The 18,897-nt window shown below is 42.9% G+C and overlaps 1 protein-coding gene across 6 annotated transcripts in view; it reads right to left on the reverse strand.

Moving 5' to 3' along the window:
• Nucleotides 1–18,897, reverse strand: part of lrba (LPS-responsive vesicle trafficking, beach and anchor containing) — a 282,434-nt gene that overhangs the window by 209,195 nt on the left and 54,342 nt on the right. For 5 of the 6 annotated variants that reach the window (XM_072463065.1, XM_072463066.1, XM_072463063.1 and 2 more), the window contains exons 22-30: nucleotides 12,752–13,375; nucleotides 12,185–12,619; nucleotides 11,345–11,523; nucleotides 10,517–10,670; nucleotides 9,942–10,122; nucleotides 6,765–6,883; nucleotides 5,868–5,975; nucleotides 4,615–4,756; nucleotides 3,529–3,874 (exon numbers count right to left, since the gene is read on the reverse strand). In XM_072463065.1, coding sequence (XP_072319166.1) covers nucleotides 3,529–3,874; nucleotides 4,615–4,756; nucleotides 5,868–5,975; nucleotides 6,765–6,883; nucleotides 9,942–10,122; nucleotides 10,517–10,670; nucleotides 11,345–11,523; nucleotides 12,185–12,619; nucleotides 12,752–13,375 — 2,288 coding nt within the window. The remainder of the gene's footprint in view (nucleotides 1–3,528; nucleotides 3,875–4,614; nucleotides 4,757–5,867; nucleotides 5,976–6,764; nucleotides 6,884–9,941; nucleotides 10,123–10,516; nucleotides 10,671–11,344; nucleotides 11,524–12,184; nucleotides 12,620–12,751; nucleotides 13,376–18,897) is intronic. The other variant, XM_072463061.1, reaches the window with a different exon arrangement.

Here is an 18,897-nt window from a genome sequence, read left to right on the forward strand (position 1 = left end):
CTCTGCCGTGGCTTAATTCAGACAAAAGAATACGAGTTACAATAGGTAGCTTGATAAACAACAACACAATGACCTTAAAAATGCTGTAAAATACTGTAATACCGTTTATAAGCATAACACTAGAACCGCAGCCAATGGTCACATCCCAAATCCAACTTTAAAAAGAACTGTTTAGTACAGAGCATACGCATTCCCATTCAAATGAGGCAACTCAAAAATAAGCAATCATTTAAACATTAACCTAAAAAGTCATGTGTTAGATATTTAAGACTTGCTATAAAAAGTGTGATTTAAAATTGTACTGTACACTAATATGGACTGAAATCTAACATGATTTGCAAAGAATAGTTGAATTGTTACTATAATGAAATGGAACGATCAAAAACCATGTTATTGTACTTGAATTGTAATGGTTTGTATCCATGTTATTGTACTTGAAATGTAATGGTTTGTATCCATGTTATTGTACTTGAAATGTAATGCTTATATCCATGTTATTGTACTTGAAATGTAATGCTTATATCCATGTTATTGTACTTGAAATGTAATGGTTTATAACCATGTTATTGTACTTGAAATGTATTATGTTTCTAATTGTAATGGACCCAGGAAGACGAGCTGATTGCTCTGGATCAATTTAAATAAACAAATAAACCGAGGACAGTAGTTTTTTGTTAGAAACAGAGTCCACAAACTGTAACGTATTTATTTATTTTTTTATTCATTCATTCATTTATTTTTATCTTTATTATTTTTTTCCCCTCCTTCCCTTGTTGGGTTTTGTCCATGGGAGTTTTTGTTTATAGGAGATCTTCTACTGAAAGTGTTTTTTCAAACTTCCTATAAGTGATCTGTTCTTTTCCTCTGTATCTACCTCTGTATCTTCCTGCGTTGCACCAATGAAATTTCCCCATGTGGGACAATAAAGGAATATCTTATCTTATCTTATTTTATTTTAAAATTAAAGTGCCCACATTAAGCAAAATTTGAGATTAAAAAGTATTATAAAGGGTGTGTGATATTGACAAAAATGATATTCGTTTGGAGTATCCAGATCGCCCAGTTCTACTTGGAGTTGTGCGTTTTGTCATTCAGTTGAGCGTTGTCATGAGGCGGTGCCCTTTTGTTTTAGGAAGTGCCCTCTGTGTTTTTAAAGTCCACACAACTCCATTTAAATACCACTCCTCATACTACCTTCACTCCAGTCCATCTCCCTAGCAATAGTGCACACACAAATTAGCAATTAATTACCTACACGTTTTCTGCACAAAAGCATTGTTTTGAAGTACAGATATTAAGCATTGTTCGTTATTAGCCATATTACGTCATAAGGCGCTGGTACAGCTGGCAGCCCGGTGTAAACGCTCTCTCTTTTTTCTCACACTTATTGTGCTTTATCTCCTATATTTTGTAAATATAGTTAGTATATTTTTTCTATTTTACTGTACGATAGGGACACGCGCTGGAATAGTTTTTTAATTCAACTGTTTTTGACTTTTTTCGGCTGGATTTGAGCGTTTTTCGTTGCGTTCGTTGTGTTGTTGTGACGTGAGCTAGCTCCGAGCGAGCCCACCAGCCCCCCCCCCCCCCCCCGCGCCCTCCGGCCGCGCTAAAGTACGGCGTGTCGTCGGTACACGTTTATGTACACGTTTATATGAAAGAGGAACTTCACGAACGATCGGGACACGCACTGGAATCGCTTTAAATTAACTTGTTTTGACTTTGTTCGGCTGGATTGAGTGTTTTCGTCGTGTCGTTGCGATGTGTCTTGGCTCTGAGTCCCCCGGCTCCGGCCCCGCCCCCCCGGCTCCGGCCCCGCCCCCCCGGCTCCGGCCCCGCCCCCCCGGCTCCGGCCCCGCCCCCCCGGCTCCGGCCCCGCCCCCCCGGCCGGCGCCGTACCGCGTTTCCACAAAGGAGGAACTCATGAAACTGCGGAGAACAGTCGTCTTACCCGGAGATCGTCACGTTATCCCGTCGCAATACTGACCTAACCTAATACTGATGTGCAATTCTGTCATATGTGCAATTGCTGTTGGAATTCATGTGCAATTCATGTGCAATTACTGTGAAATTCATGTGCAATCTATGTGCTGTCGAGACACATATTCATGTGCAATTACTGTCGGGATCACATGCAATGGTATTTATTTATTTATTTATTTGTCTATGAGAGTTTTTATTTATTTATAGGAGATCTTCTACTGAAAGTGTTTTTCAGACTTCCTATTAGTGATCTGTTCTTCTGTATCTACCTCTGTATCTACCTGCGTTGCACCAATGAAATTTCCCCATGTGGGACAATAAAGGAATATCTTATCTTATCTTATCTTATTGGCCTCAAAAGTGCTCTTGACTTACTATACTTTAGCTTCTCATTTTAAAACTTAAATGAATGTATCTACTGAAAGCGCACATTACTTTTATATCATCCGGGTTTGTGTTAGAGCTCCATCTACACGCAGCAAAGGCAATTATCAAGGGGAAATAAACAAAAGCTAGCTTTCCACACTTGAAAGCTCAAAAAGGTTTATTTTGCATTATATGTGTTCTGTAAGTTAATAAACAGGACATAGTAAGCATAGAAGCATGAATGCATGTATTACTAGTGAGCAAACTGGCTCCACAAGGCACAAAAAGAATAGTTTGTGTGTTGATACAGAACGGCAAAGCAAATCTATTGACGTTCATGATCTGAGGCTTTTGTGCCAGTGCGCCTGGGAAGCTGCATCAGAAACGAGCATAAAACAAGTCTGAGAGATAACACTTTTCCAAAGCTGAATGTTTTTTTCAGTATTTGCTGAGCTCACCCCGGGGTATACCCAGCTGAGACGTCTTCCAAGTTTGACTCTCAAACATCCCCCGCAGCATGTGTGAACAACTCGTTTTAGAAACAAAACGCCTGAGAACACACGCGAGTGGTGCTGACAAACCCTGATAAAGCTGTCGTTCAGCTAGATTGTTCTCAAAAGGGAAACACATACTAACGTACCATGCTCTTTGACTAATGTAATTGAGTTATATACCGTATTTTCTGGACTATAAGTTGCACCTTTTTTAATAGTTTTGGCCGGGATGCGACTTATACTTATATTTATACTTATATACTCCGGAGGAACTTATATGTGATATTTTTTATTTTCACATCTGCAACCGCATTTCATACTCAAGTGCAACTTGTATGTTTTTTTCTTCTCTATTAGGCATTTTTTGGCTGGTGCGACTTATTGTCCGGAAAATACGGTACATTTATATCTAATTCAGAACAAACCTTAGCACTAAAATAATGTATACGTTAATTAATATGTGCACAGTTTTCACCATTCACAAATCAAAAAGCAAACTTATCATGTGACTATCTCTGGGGCTCACAAGAAAGTTTGGAGCTAAAATACTTTTTGTTCTCAGTCAGTTTTGTACATGTGATTTCAAAATGATGCCAGTTACTGCGACACATCTTCTTGAACTGAAATCCAATCATATCCATATCATCTACACATCTTTCAGCACGGATCTAAAACGTCCTCTCACCTGTCGAAGGACTTGAATTGCATCGAGTCCCGGGCCACGTCTCCCACTCCTAAAAAGGTCGGGGGCAGCAGACTGGGGTCCACCGTGAGGTCGTCGGCTGCCGCGCTCACCAGGCTGCGCAGGATGTCCTTCACGTTCTTGCCCTTTGAGTCGGGCGCCGCGGCGGGCTTGACCTCCGAGGACAGGGTGGACAGGGCCTCGGAGACGGCGTCCGGGCCGTGGGCCGCGCCGGACAGCTCCGCCTCGCTGGCCGCGGCCGAGGCGTGGTCGTCGCCGATGCCGGAGTCGTATCTGCGCAGGGAGACGCCGTTTTCCACTTCGGCGCCGCCCGCCACAGCGCCACTGTCTGGTGGGTAATGAACAGACACGTGTGGAAATTATTAATATCCAGTCAAGATGTGTGCTCTTAGAAACAGAAAAGTATGCTATATATATATATATACGTAAACATATAAATGGAAAAATAATGAACATAAATAACAATTGAAGAAAAATATAATAGGACAAAATAAATAACGTCACACCTTTTTTCATAGTTTTGACCGGGGAGCACTTGTACTTATATTTATACTTATACTCCGGAGCGACTTATATGTGATATTACTTATTTTTTGGCTGGTGCGACGTATACTCCGGTGCGACTTATAGTCCAGAAAATACGGTAATAATTTTAATAATACAGCAAGACGTATGGCAAAATAGCAAGATGATGAAATGGATAAACATGTTTTATAGACTTCGATTTGTCTATATTTTTCATTTGATACTTTTTATTTTAAGTATTGATCAAATGTTGTGTTTTAACAGACTTAGAAACACATTTTAATGCCAGATAATAATTTGAAAGAACATAACCAATCAAAGAGTTTGAACATATCCCACTTCTTTTGTACGTTCTGTTTATTCAATTGGTATTAGTGCTGTAATTTTAGCAATTGTAATTTGAATAAGTCAACTTTAAATCTCACTAAATATTTTCCCTTTGTACAGCGATGTGGAAGGACGGTTAGGAACAGAGAAAAACACAGCCCCGTCTCCCTCACAGACAGTAAATATTTATCAGGGAGTCGCGCCCCTGCCGAGTACCTGTGCTCCTCGCAGACTGAGACCTCTGGGGGCCCTTCTTGTCATTGTGGGGCTCCAGGATGTCGCGGTACTTTGACACCATCAGCACCGAGATGAAGTACACCACGGCTAGAGCCAGGAACTGAGCCTGCTTACTGTCCTCCTGGAACAAACGGGATACACTAAACTATGTGCATCGCAATGACTGTATCTACCATGACAAGAAGCGCTATACATCCAGGTTATGCAACCGATGGCATTATAAAGGTAATACATGTAAGTAGAATGAGGATATTAATTTAAAATAATAGTAACACATTGATGGTGAAAAGTCCTGGAATATTTCCCATTCCTGGATACCAACGTTCAGCATTAAAACACTTTGTAGAGTCATGTATGTTGCTGCAGAACAGGACCTGCTTGAAATGCTTTTACCCGAGTCTGGCCTGTTTAACAGTTTTATTAGTCTTTTCCTGTGTATAAATGAAGACAAAATGGAGAGTTACAGGTCAGCTCTGCGGAGAGGCTGTGGGTAAAAACGCTTGTTTTTCAAGCTATATTTTTTTAGCGATAAAACACTTTTAAAGCTATTAAAGCACAAAAGATAAATACGTTTAATGAAACACTGTGGAAGTTATTTATTTTATATTTATTTATGTTGTATTTATCTATTTTTGTTGTATTTATTTATGTTGTATTTATTTATGTTGTATTTATTTATTTTGTATTTATTCATGTTGTATTTATTCATGTTGTATTTATTCATGTTGTATTTATTCATGTTGTATTTATTCATGTTGTATTTATTCATGTTGTATTTATTCATGTTGTATTTATTCATGTTGTGTTTATTCATGTTGTGTTTATTTATTTTGTATTTATTTATTTTGTATTAATTTATTTTGTATTAATTTAGTTAGTATTATTATTATTCATATATTTTTTTACTATTAATATTATTATCAATTTATACATTTTCTATATATTTATTTTTTCTTCTTTCTCTTTTTGCATTGGTGAGTTTGGTTTATGTATGTTTTTGTTGGTTCATGTTTAGAAAATAAAGGGTAAAAAAATAACTAAATTAAGATGTATAAAATTGTATTCATTTATATACATTTAATGTATTAAGGGCTTTTCCTGGCCATCCCAGCGTCACGCCTCCTGCCACGACTTTCAAAGTGGTGACTTTTTAAAGAAAACGACCGCCCGAGCACCGAGCCCGCTGCCGCGCTCGACCATCCAGAACGCAGTGTATTTAGCGCCGCACTCACAACATCTCTGAAGACCACAGCGCGGAGGCGATTAATGTCCATGTCCTGCAGCAGCCTGTCCAGGTCTCTGATGGGCGACATTCCCCCCGTCACAGCGTCCACCGGACTCTGCATTCATGAATAAAATCAAAACCGTTAGCGCTCCGTGTCGACCGGCGAGCGTGGCCCTTTACCCACACCGGCTTTATTAATCCGAGGGGCTGAGGTTCCGGGGCGCGGGGGGAGAGCGATTCCTCTGGAGACGCTGTCCTTAACATAATGGCTTTTCTATAGAGCCGCTACATTATGAATGAGCTTTAGTACCCGGTTCAGGGAAGAGCGGCGGGACTCTTACTGGAAGTCACTGTATCAAATCAAAAGGCCACTGGCGAAAGGGTCTGCGTTAGTGAGTTTTCAGATCTATAGATACAGCGCGCAGTCGGAATGAAGGACGACGAGAAGGCCGTCCTCTCATCGACCACAGTTTGGTCCAGATGTGACAAATCGTAGCTCAAAATCGATTGTCGTGATTATTCTGGTTGCAATGGAAGCAACGACTGCAAAAACGATAACTGACACTGACTATTTACCGTAAGTCGCACCTTGGCCGGGATGTGAATTTAACCTTATATACTTATACTCCGGAGCGATATTATTTGTCATTTTCACACTTGCAACCGCATTTCATACTCCAGTGCGACTTATATTATGTTTTTTTCTTCTACTTATAGTCCGGGGCGACTTATAGTCCAGAAAAAACGGTAATCTAAAATAGGCAACCTAAATGTAAAATGCGGTTTCTCGTGCGGCGTTAACTTTACTTTATGGTTTGTAAAGTTTGATTTCATGACGCTGCACACATGCTAAAAGAATGATATAATAATATCTAATATAGCCTATACATTAGAGCTGTTTCACCTGTGCAGTTGCAGACTTGGACGTTCCCAGGACGGTGGCTGCTCGAGCGGCGGCCTCCTTGTTCTGCTTTACGCTCGCCTGTTGACACTCTAAACAATTCCGCACGGCCATGGCACACACTGCAAAAAGCAAACAAGGAAGTAAAACATTTGCTGCATTCGATAAAATACCTTTAAGAATGCGCAGGTAATATCATATTGATTCCCGCAGTTTTTACCTATATTACAGACTATCTCCTTTCCTCGAATCTCCAAACTGACGGGGGGTGGGGCAAGACCGCGTCATAAGGGCAGGCACGCGTCACCATCCCCCCTCCCTGTCATTTTCTACAGATTTTTCAATTTTTTCTCCACAAATACACACTCAATTGGTGTAAAAATATAATGTATATGTACAACAGGTACAAATACACCAAATAAAATCTAAATTAGATCATCGTATAAACCTGTCATAGGCACTTTAAGGCCTTTAATAAGCCCATCGTGCTGTGAGACACCGTTTTGTGAGCTCTCATAAGGAAAACTGCCAAAATAAACAGGTTTACTTAAACATATGCGGATCAGAACACAATATACCTGATCAAAAGTCTATAAATCATATACGTTTGAATGACTTGAGCACATTTCAAGACGACAGTGTTGAAGGACTAAAAGTGAATGCGGGCGCAGCATCATCCCTTCGCCGACAGAGACCAGCGGCGGTGACAAAGCTCAGGTCGTGACAAGGTCAGCGCACCGGCCAACTCCAGCCCCATCGTTCAGCCGCCCCTGCCCCACCTCTGCCCCACGCCAAGGTCGCAGTGCAGCCGGCGCTCCTGCATCACATCCACCTTAACAAACGACACCGCCGCCGTGCAAACGCTGACTGGGCAACAAGATACGTCCCCATAACCGCTAAAAATATATCTCAACTTCAGGTGGCCTACAAAACTGGCTCCCTTTCTAATTTAATGTGCGGTGTAGGTGCCCGTGCCCCTCCCCTACCACTCCACCCCCCCACCCCACGCGCAACCGTTGTGTACTTGACAACTGACAAATGCTAACTCTGAACCATTTAGATTACCGAGGAGGGAATTATTCTGTCTGGAAATGGGTTCGCTTTTTCCATTAGGACTACTTTTTCATACAGCCATTTATAAAAAAACACAACAACAACGGAACGGCGAGGGACGGGAGGGACGGGAGGGACGGGAGGGACGGGAGGGACAGGAGGGACGGGAGGGGAGGGACGGGAGGGCTTCAGACGCTAAAACCTTGTTACAGTCTCGCTAAATCAGATTAGATGCCTGCTATGGGGAGCGCAAACCTCATCAAATATTCATTTCATAACAGCTGCTTTCTAAACTGGGACTTGTAGAGCTGCGGCATTGCCTTCCACAACAACACGGTCAAATATTTAGAGCCTAGACGAACCGTTCCGTGTTGAATTTTGCCCGACGTGTTATTCATACACTTCCGTATCCAAAGCAAAGACGGAAAACTCGCTTTGAACCTTTGAACGTCGCAACGGTATTGGCATTACGGCGTCAGCGTCTTCCATAACTAAACATATCATTGTTTACAGCCCATTAGGGTTGGATGCAACGCAAAAGCTTACAATATTTCTTGGTTAGGAGTCAGGTCTGTGTCGAGGCAAGCCCGCTCACGGTAAGGATGCATGTTTTTCAAGGTAATTTGAGCAATAATAACCATAATTAAACTCATATTTTACAAGCAGTTCGCAATGGAGCTTCATAATTGAGGTACGGTTATTATTTAAATGAGAAAATACTGCGAGCGCGTGTACCGCCGTATTCCGTTTGCAAGCAGCTCGCCGCGCGCGAATGAATAATGTAGCCGTGTATCTTTTATTCAGCCGAGGCGAGGCGCGGCTTTTGATGCAGTCGGAGAAAAGTTAATAGCCTACAACAGACGCCGGGGGCTACGGTAGAGCCAAGGCCGTTGTGGAGAACTCACCGCATCACGATAGCGGCCATTTTCAAGTGTTGCCGCCGCGCATGGGGTTAGAATAACAAGATAAGAGCGGAGGGGGACGAGGAGGGAGAAGGAGAGGGGGAAGCGGAAGTGGGGAAAGGCTGGAGGTAGAGGTGGATCAATGACTGCGAATGGCTTTGGTAAAAAACGAATAAGTGGGGAGACGACTGCTGAACGTGAAGGAAGCCAAACTGAGCACGTTGGGGAAAAAATTAAAGCAATTTTGTGTGGAAAAATCAAAGCTAGAGGCGTGAAGCTTAGAAAATAGAAATTGCTTGTGATGGCATAAACGTAAGCTATGGCTGAAATTCAGTGAAAACTAGATGCGAGCATGGCAAAAATTGTGAAAAATGTGTAAGGAAATGTATGCGGTACGTCATTTAATTTGTCCCATTGTTTATTCGTGTCGTTCTCTCTCCGTTTCATGTTTGTCAATGAAAAAATAAGACAAGAAAGAAAGGAAAAACTGGCATTGATCCCTTCTAAATGCTTCGCCATCGTCCAGTTTGATTTGACTTGTTAGATCGACCTGCTCTGTGGGGAAAAAAGTACAAAATATGGCTGTAGAGTCAACAAAAATAAGAGTGACGCAGCAAAAAGAGCTCAAAACAATAAAGTATATTTATGATCCAAACCGCAGTAACAAGCAAAGGATTTCAAAATCAACTATTTATACAGAAAGGTACTAGTAACGTATACTAGGTATTTTATAAAAAGGCTAAATAAACCCAATCCTGAATTCTTAGATTCTAAACGACTTACGACCTACAGCCCTAAAAATATTACATTTTAGGGTTATCTCATTTATTTATATTTGTCTAGGACTTGGGGTACTTAGCAACCTTCATTTATGTGTGGATTTAAAGCAGCAGTGTATAAACTTGCACATAACACACTGTAAACATCTGCAAATGTAACTGTACATTACACAAGTGTATGTTTATCTTATAGTAGATTTAAATTGTTTTTCTTTAACGCATGCCTTATTTTATTTGATATTTCTTGCTTTTATCACTGTTCATTGTTGTATGTTGCACCGAATCATCAGTTCATAGCCTGTGATTTTGTCCCCCGAAGTTGGCAACAAACCTTTTCTGATTCTGATATCACACCTATTTGCAGATTATTCCATTACCAAATGAGGGCGTGGCAGTTGGGAGACAAAAGTTGGGTTTTAAAAGCTATATATAAAATGCAGAGTTACCGAGTCGCAGGCACTGGCGGAGGATGCCCCCGGAGGACATGTTCTTCTCAGCTTCTATCTCTGTGAAGTTCAGAGAGCTGGCAAAGACCAGGACGTCCACAAGATTGATGAGGCGCTGGAGGTAGGTGACGGAAGCCTCCAGCGTCAGGCCTTGGGACGGCTCGATGTTCTCCAGCTCGTGCTAGGGAACAAATAGGACGCAGATGTACAAAACGGCGAATATTCTCTTATCTTATCAAAACGGGTTTGTAGCAATGTATTTATGATGTCGTGCGCGGGGCTTTACAGCAGTATTTCCATCCTTAAATCTATACGGCTCGATGTTACTTCTGGGAACATGAATTCAGTCTGCACGCCGAGACAACGGGTCAATGTCAGGACTAAAGAATTATGTCAGAGCGAGTCACAGTCAATGGGGTCAGGGAAACCACGTAACAATGTTAGCAAGGCGGCTAACTGTACGTAATGCGATTGGGAAAGGTCAACGTGGATGGATAGCGTACATGCGGATGAGACTAGCTTACTCTCTCGCACAAACACACACAAACACGCACAGAAATAAACAGGATACTCACCGAGGAGGAGGTGGCGGCGGAGAGCAGGGGTAGAATGCCGCCGCAGGCCATGATGAGGTTGTCCACCACCTGGGAAATGAGGTGTACGCTGTTGTGTACAAACACCACGTTCTCGCTGCTGTTCACAAAGTCCAGGACAGTCTTTGTGGAATGACTGAAGGGGGAGAAAACAGAAACAGGTGAAATGCACAGGCTTAGCAACATTCAGACACCGTGTTTTAGTATTAGCTACGTAAACAGCGGGGCAAATATTAAAACGCTGAAAGTGTGACAGAAATGAGGTGATTGTTGGTCGGCAGCGCGATATTTTCTACATAACGTGTGCGTGGTAAAAATCATGAAAACACTGAAGCTCTAAACACTGGCAACAATCACATTTACGTTAAATATTGGGACAGACCATTGAATTACTTTGGCAAATTACTTTTGAGTGCACTACTTGAATCACATCCATTTATCCAGCATGTGTAAAACAACTTGACTCACTCATAGTAGATTTTAAAGGGAATGTATTCGATTTTTTCATGTATTTAAGTCACATTTTCCTTGCCCAGTTATATATATATATTGTAAAAGCAGCTCTTAGAATCAAAATAAGTCTGCTTTGTGTTGTCTGAAACTAATTACAGAGCACTTTATTCTCAGGATGTGTGCTGTTAGCATGCTATTGTTTGATGCTAGCCTTAGCTCTGGCCTCTGAAAGCTGTGAAAAGCACTTCTGAGCTCATTGTGGTGAATAATTCGGACACTAGGATCGCATAAGTTAAGAGAGCGATACCTGGATTGGTTTGGAATTAACTACAGCAGTTGTGGTTCCTGTGACCCTACCTCCTCCACATCTGCACATCAGTCTCAATGGAGAAGAGCAGGTCTGTGAGGAGGCGCTGATGCATGTGGGACCAGCGGAACTCTGGGATACGGAACATGGTGGAGCGAGGGGCCGACGCGCCGGCGTCTCTGGGCTGCTCAGAGGACAATCCCGCCGACGGCAGGCTCGGAGTTGTGTTCTGCAAATGCAAAAGAAAAATGTATATTAGAATAAAATATAATAAAACATGTCAGGGGCTAAGAATCAAATGTGTGCAAGTAACTTAATGACTATGGCTGAAACAAGTTTGATGAATTGATGAATCCCAACAAATAGTACCAATTAAACTAAACAACAAATGTATTAATCAAATAATTGTTAACATTACAAAACACGGACTCCATGCTATGTGCTGAGAAAATGGATTTTATGACTTTTTTTCTTTTTTATGGTTTTGCGAGCCAAGCAACTAATCAATTAATCAGAAGAATAATAGCTGGATTAATGGATTAGTACACTGAATTTTTTTTTAAATAAATCTGTACTTAAACCTTTAATTTCACAGTGAAAAATGACAGACACTTCCACTGTTTAACCGTTAATAATATGTATACATAATTAAATAGTTTTAAAACTTAAAATAAAGGTAAATAAATTTGATGCACTTTTTGTACAGAAAAAAGCTAAAAATTAAAACAGTTTGTTGTCAATACCTCTCCGATTGGGCATTTTTTTGTAACATTTTGGCAGTGGACACAGCTCACCAAAAACGTTTATTTGATTGATTCAACCGTAAAACTTTTGACTTTTGGCTCTAAGCCCTCAATATGAAGAAAATTATCAAAAATAATGGTACATACTATTGCTGAGGTCTCCTTCAGTTCCAGTCTCTCCGTGTCTAAGGCAACGTTGGAAACATCTAGTCTGGCTATTTTGATGTCTTTGGTCTTGCTGGTGGAGTCTACGGTCTCCTTTTTGACGGGGCTGGGCGCAGGTAGGTCCTCTTGAGACACTTTGGAGGTCGCAGCTTCCTCTGTGACCGCCGCCTCTGAAGCTCGACTTGCCTGTTCTTCCTCCTGTCCCGTAGAGGGCGCTGCTGCGCTCGTGGACGGCTGTTCTTCAGCTGTGGGCTCAGAGGAGGAAGACTGCTCGGTCGCGGCTTCTTCTTTGGACGTTTCCGCAACGTCTTCTTGCGGGGAATCCAACTTCTGACTTTCCGTATCCGAGACCTCCTTCTCCTCAGCACCTTCTTCCTTATCTGCTTCTACTTTTTTCTCCTCTTCCTCGACGTCTTCCTTATCTGTTTCTACTTTCTTCTCCTCTTCCTCGATGTCTTCCTCGACGTCTTCTTTATCCGCTTCTACTTTCTTCTCCTCTTCCTCGACGTCTTCCTTATCTGCTTCTACTTTCTTCTCCTCTTCCTCGACGTCTTTATCAGCACGGCCTTCCACATTTGAAGCGACTACGGCTTCTTTCTGGCTTTTCTCGTCTTCGCTAGCGTGTTCTCGGTCGCAAGCGGAAGACTCGCCGCCGTCGTCCGTCGCTCCTTCTGACTCGTTCACCTCTTGGCGCTCTGAAGTCGCCAGCGACTCGGATTCCGCTTCGTTCAAAGAATCCTCCGTCATGGACGTCGACGACTCACCTTTCTCGACTTCCGATTTCTCCTCGTCTGTGACAGCGCTGTCCGTTACCGATGTTTCCTTGTCTCCGTCAGCTTCGGATTTGACCTCAGCGTCGGCTGCGTCCTCCACCTTGACGTCGTCTTCGCCTCTCGTCAAAATGTTGGACACGGTTATGGAAGTTCGTCCCCGGTCCTCCGCATCTTTGTGGTGGGTTTGGCCGGGGGTTGAATCCGGGGGCTCCGGGGAGGTTTCGTCCACGGTTAGCTCGATGACGGTGGACGGAGGCCTTTCATCCGGACCGTTGATATAGTCCGCTGTATCGTAGCTTTGACTGGCCAGAGAGATGGAGTGGACGCTGGACGAGGACTCTTGGTGCTGGTACTGGCGGAACATGCGAGCCAGATTCTCCTTGTGTTGCTCGAAGGTCACCTGGACACGCCGAAGAAGAGAAGGTAAAACGAGCGTAAATGAGTGTACACGTCACAAACATACTCATTCATTCATTGCTCATTCATGAATTAAGTTGCTTGACAAAAGACAGCAAGTGGCATAAACGTGATTAAGGATGTAGTGATCCGTGGGTTTCAGAGTGATGACAATCTAGCACAAATATTATATCTTTTGACTGGGCAAAATGTCTCAAAATACAGTATGGCCAAAAAAGAGGAAGCTAAAACCCATGAATACATATATGTGGGTTTGAAGTAGAAGATTACTTGTACACAGTAACTAGTAAACAAAAAATGCATAGGCTACTTGTAAAAAGCAAGTAAAATAAGTATGTAGGCAAGTGTGGTATTTTGAAATTGTGTATTTATTGCGCCCATGAAACTCATTCAAAAAAATTCAAGTTGTAGAAGAAAATTATAATTACAACTATATTATGAATTTGGGTGCCCAGAAATAGGCCATTGTACTGTGTAATAACTACTGTATACTACGATGCCTGTTTGTGTTTTCTGGATGGCAGTGGGAGATACAGTATATTAAAAAAAATTATTGAAATTTAATTGGAAACATTTTTTTTTGCAAAATCTCGCCCAATCAATGTTATATAGTGATATTTTTGCAGATTTCTGGTAAGTTTTATGGTCAATTCAGGTTTTGTGCAGTACCTGAACCTCAATCAAGACATTCACAGCCACATCTTAGCACATTTCTGATGCCAAATGTTAAAATATTGCCCGAAAATCCTTATCGAGATTCATTCTCGTCAAAATATCGCCCGCTCTCGGTTGTCGGTCGGCTAAGTCAAATATGAAATCATAAAAATGGCTACTTTTGAAACCTCGTGGCTTGTGGTTTGGGAGCACACGCCTCGACCCTGCTCAATAATGAATGCACCGTCCATTGTCGGTAGATAATCAATGGCATTCGCTCCACCTTCTCCTGTCAAAGCGCTACATCCAGTAACCGCACGAGCCGAGCGCTACGAAACCTCAATACCGTTTCACCTTTAAAAAAAAATCATATCCTTAAGAACTCTACACCCTCCTTTTTTGAATCATCTTTGTCATCTTCCGACGGGAAACGACAGAACCTAGACGCAAACGCCCAACAGTTTTAGCTTTATCGTTGCGCGTTACCACCGGGACCGTTTGTGGTCACCTGAACCATATTTAAAGTCCCCCCCCCCCACCCTCGCTTACACGCCACGACCCACGGCCCATTAACCCCGATCACTCCCCGCGCCATCTGATACAGGTCCGGCCCGACTGCTAGTCTATACGGACATCGGCGTTCGAGGAAGAACCCATCCATGTAAGCAGTCATAGATTAGCGCTAGATACTATTAGCGTTTGTCTGCCGCGACGAGTGCGTGTTCGGCATTGGCAAATCCTCCCACGCCTAATTTAAGACCCCGGCATTAATCATCGGGCTCGGAGGACAGAAAGTCAAAGATTGTAGGAACAGAACAAAAAAAAGGGGAGGGGGAGGCGACGCGACGCAAAGCTAGACCCGCTTTCGTTGCGTTTTAACCCGAGGCCGTTTGGATGAAGGGGGGGAACAAAGACGGGATCAAAAGCAGGAAGAGCGTAGAAGTGGGGGAGAAAGGAGCTAGTTATTTGTAATTAATTAGGCGTTATTGTTCTAAATTAGCCCGCTACATGGACGCTCATTTATCTTCGCTAGTGGAGGAGCCCCGATTGTTAATCCATAGCTGCTTTCTGTTCTAAATGCACCGGTAGTCCTCCTCCTACTTCACGTCTTCTCAATGATCACATAGCCAGACCTTCCACCCCATTAGTCTGAGCTTAATTTGATGTTTTTTAGGGGGGGTTTTGGCAATTAAAAACATTCAGTCTTTTGCTATGAAATAAAAAGAGCAGAGCACAACATAACGTCACAGATCCAGGATGTAGTCTGTACATTAAGACGACGTATGCCTGCTCGGTTAGCGATCCGGTTACCGCTAAGGCCGGGGCAGCAGTAAACGTCTGTGTTTTTTTTTTTTTTTTTAAAGAACCTAGCTACATTTTAGTACATGCGGTATACATAGAAGAGGCAATGGCAGCTGAAGCATGAGGGGGGGAGCGACTCTGATTTAATTCAAGAATGGAAAAATGCCATGGTAATGTTCTGAAGCATGGCGGGCCGCTCTAATGTGACAGGTAACGCAGGATTAGGTGGACGCCGCGCTGAAGAAAACGAATGACTGCATGTAAAAACGTATGGGTAACATTTATTTACTATAAGTGACCTCCGTGTTATGCTTGATGTGGGAAATAATCCAGGAATAGTCAAATACCGAGCTAAAATGGCACAAAGATCAAACATTAGCGTAAGAAAGTTGGACGACATGTCTATGCCAACTGATACTTAGCTTGTGTTTTATCTTTTGCATTCTTTAACATGTCGTGTCATATTTTTTGTTTCGTTTAGCTCAATATAAATGTCCTCTTCTTTCACTCCGCTTCACAATGCTACACCTCATACACGCAGCGTAAAGTAGTGGAGGGAGGGCTGATCTTCAGAGACCCCCGCGGTAGTAGCCAGGGAGTCCCCCCATTTAGATGGACGGATAGGGAGTAACCGCAAAACAAAGGAGGAACGGGGAGGGCGGCGCGCCTCTAATCGGATTAGCTAAATGTAGTTCATCCTCCAAAATCAATGTCATCTGCTGCTGCTGTGTAGAAGTCACAAACAGTCTGACTAAATGTACAGCGACTGGCTTGGCCTGCTGTAGGTACGTGCACGGTTATTATCTGCACATTTAAACAAACCAATGGGAGACCCTGACCTCCTGCTCTATAAAAAGTGCATTTGATGGTTAGTTTAGTTTAATTTTGGGTGATTGTACAACTTTAAATTAAACAATTGCAGAAACAACATAATGTATGAATGTATGAATGGAAACTGTAATATTATTCCATATTCATTCACATTATAAGAACTGAGTAGAGTTTGGGAAAATATGGGATGAATGTGCCATGTTTATGTTACTATGGAACAACCTTACATTTGAAACACCTTAAAACTCATGTGAACACTTCAGTTTGCATATTAAAATATCCACTGGTTCACTGTGATACAACCTGCTCGTTTTCCTGATCTCTTTTAGTCTAAATGTGTCATGTATGCATTTAGGGCACTCCAATATAAATGAAATCAATTGATACAATTCCTTTGCATAATATATACAAACTGATTTAAAATACACACAGGAAGTGTATAATGAAGCGACTGCAGGTACTTGAACAAAGACAACACTTGATGTATTGTATTGGCTCCACAGTATTGTCACCCGCTTTGTTTATCCCTTTGTCAATACGTCTCCTTTAAAGTACCCGCAGGTGACCCAACAGTACACACTATGTACTCTTCAGAAAAATATAGTCAGTTATGTAATCTGCAACAAAATCCTTGAGTATTATAGTATAATAGTAGTTGTACAGGGAACAATGAGAATGTGCCATCCAAACTGCTGTGTGCAGTGGGCATGGAGCGTGGCACCTTGGCAGAGGTGAGTCGTGCCCAGCTGCACCCACATCTGGGGTTCAAGCCTGAGACCGCCTCTGCATGTCAATGATTACGCCCGAAATGAATAACAAACAGTTCTGTGAATAAATGTAAGAGCACATTATGACATGCTTTTGTAGATTTGACGTTGAATCATGAAATTAAATTGTTTATTTAATTTATTATAATTATTTCATCTGTAGGAACTCATCTGCATACATTATTTAGCATTTTATTCAGGTGCTTTGAGTCATACACCACCTTAAATGTCATTAAACAGGCTGAATGCTTCACATAGTTGACAAAAGACAAACAAGACTTTGAAGTTGTGGAGTGGAAAAATAATATAATAAGTGTATTTGAGAATCCTGCATGGAGAGGCTCCCGGCGGACTGTGTATTTATGAGCCCTTGTTTCTCTGATTGTTCTGCACGACTCCAATGAATATTCAATGGACTTGGAAAGAGCTTCACAGAACCCAGCAGCCCGGGAGAAAAGGAGGCCAGAGAAGTGTTCCTGCTCATACTCACACAAGCCTCTGAGCATGTGTATGTGTGTATGTGTGTATGTGTGTGTGTGTATGTGTGTGTGTGTGTGTGTGTATGTGTGTGTGTGTGTATGTATGTGTATGTGTATGTGTATGTGTGTGTGTGTGTGTGTGTGTGTGTGTGCGCGCGCGCGAGTGCATGTGTGTGTGCAGTGATACACAGCCCGCAGCAGCGGGAGGAGAGAGCAGCAGTGACAAACTGCTGCGCTGCTACAAAGGTGGCAGGAAATCTATCAAACGGGACAATAAAATTGCAATTGAGTTTCTTTAGCTTTTTTATAGCAGATGCATGTATCTTGGAGGGGCTGCAACTCCCCACTTCACACACAAGCAGGAGGCCAACATGTGTGTGCTGGTGTGTGCACTGCACCTTCCTGCCAGTGTGCGAGGTAAACTACTGGACTGTACTGTGGACACTGGACACACACCCAAGCTGGAGTTTTAAAGAGACAGCTCGCCGTAGAAACAGATCTCTCTCCTTCATAGTCCCACAAGATGTCGAGACTCCAGTACTGCAACAGTCCGAAGAGCGCAGATGACAAGGACGACACACGTGCAATTGTTTCTATTATTGAAGCTGTCCCATTGTCATACTCGTCTGCACGTGTCACGCTGCTGGTTCCACGCCGCCCTCCCTGTCACAGATGCCCTCCCCGTCACACACGCGCTCCCTTCCCCCCCCCCTCGAGTCCCTCGAGTCCCTCAAACACAAACCCCTGCTCCTGTGCGCCCCGTGCATTTCCACGCGGTCTCGTCGTGACATTTTCATTTTCACTGCAGCTGGAGCTCACTCGCACGTGGTTTAAAGGTGTGGAGAGAGACACTGGGAGCCGAGTGCATCCAAACGCAAGCCACCACCGCCTCGCGCCCGGTCTGCCTGTGCCCCCTGCTGGACAGAGCCTGGCACAGCACACACCCGGCACTCCTCAGATCACCAGCACTTCTTTAACCTTCAATCTGCCAGGCTTAAACATCCCCTCCTCCCTCGACCACAATCTGACACCAATCTCAATTACTCCAGAGCGCTGGTAAAGAGGAGCGTAACGCGATATCAACACAGTGTTACTAAAGCGGCGCTCCGGGTTGGGCTTTTGGAAATGGGAAGTGCCAGAAGTTTATTTTTATCTGTACAGTTTGAAAGAAAGAGGGGCCCGGCGTGTAAATAAAGAGCGGAAAAGGTCGGCGGGCTCGGCTCCTATTGGTTTACACGGTGACGGGCTTTTAACCGGTCGTCACGGCGCGGCTTCCACGGCGCAATCTGATGGGCACGCGCGCGGTCTCTGATTGGACGAATTGAATTAGGCATAGGACTGACTAGACTATCATATGGTGACTAAGGAGCAAAGTATTCCATCGAGATAAACGTCAATGTAATTCCACTTGTAAATCCATATTGGCAAATTAAAATGGGAAGGAAGTAACTGGATATTTGAACTAGAAGATG

This window comes from Eucyclogobius newberryi, unplaced genomic scaffold, assembly GCF_026437365.1.
Source record: "Eucyclogobius newberryi isolate DKJ021-1_F unplaced genomic scaffold, fEucNew1.0.hap1 SCAF_4, whole genome shotgun sequence".
Taxonomy (NCBI): Eukaryota; Metazoa; Chordata; class Actinopteri; order Gobiiformes; family Gobiidae; genus Eucyclogobius; species Eucyclogobius newberryi.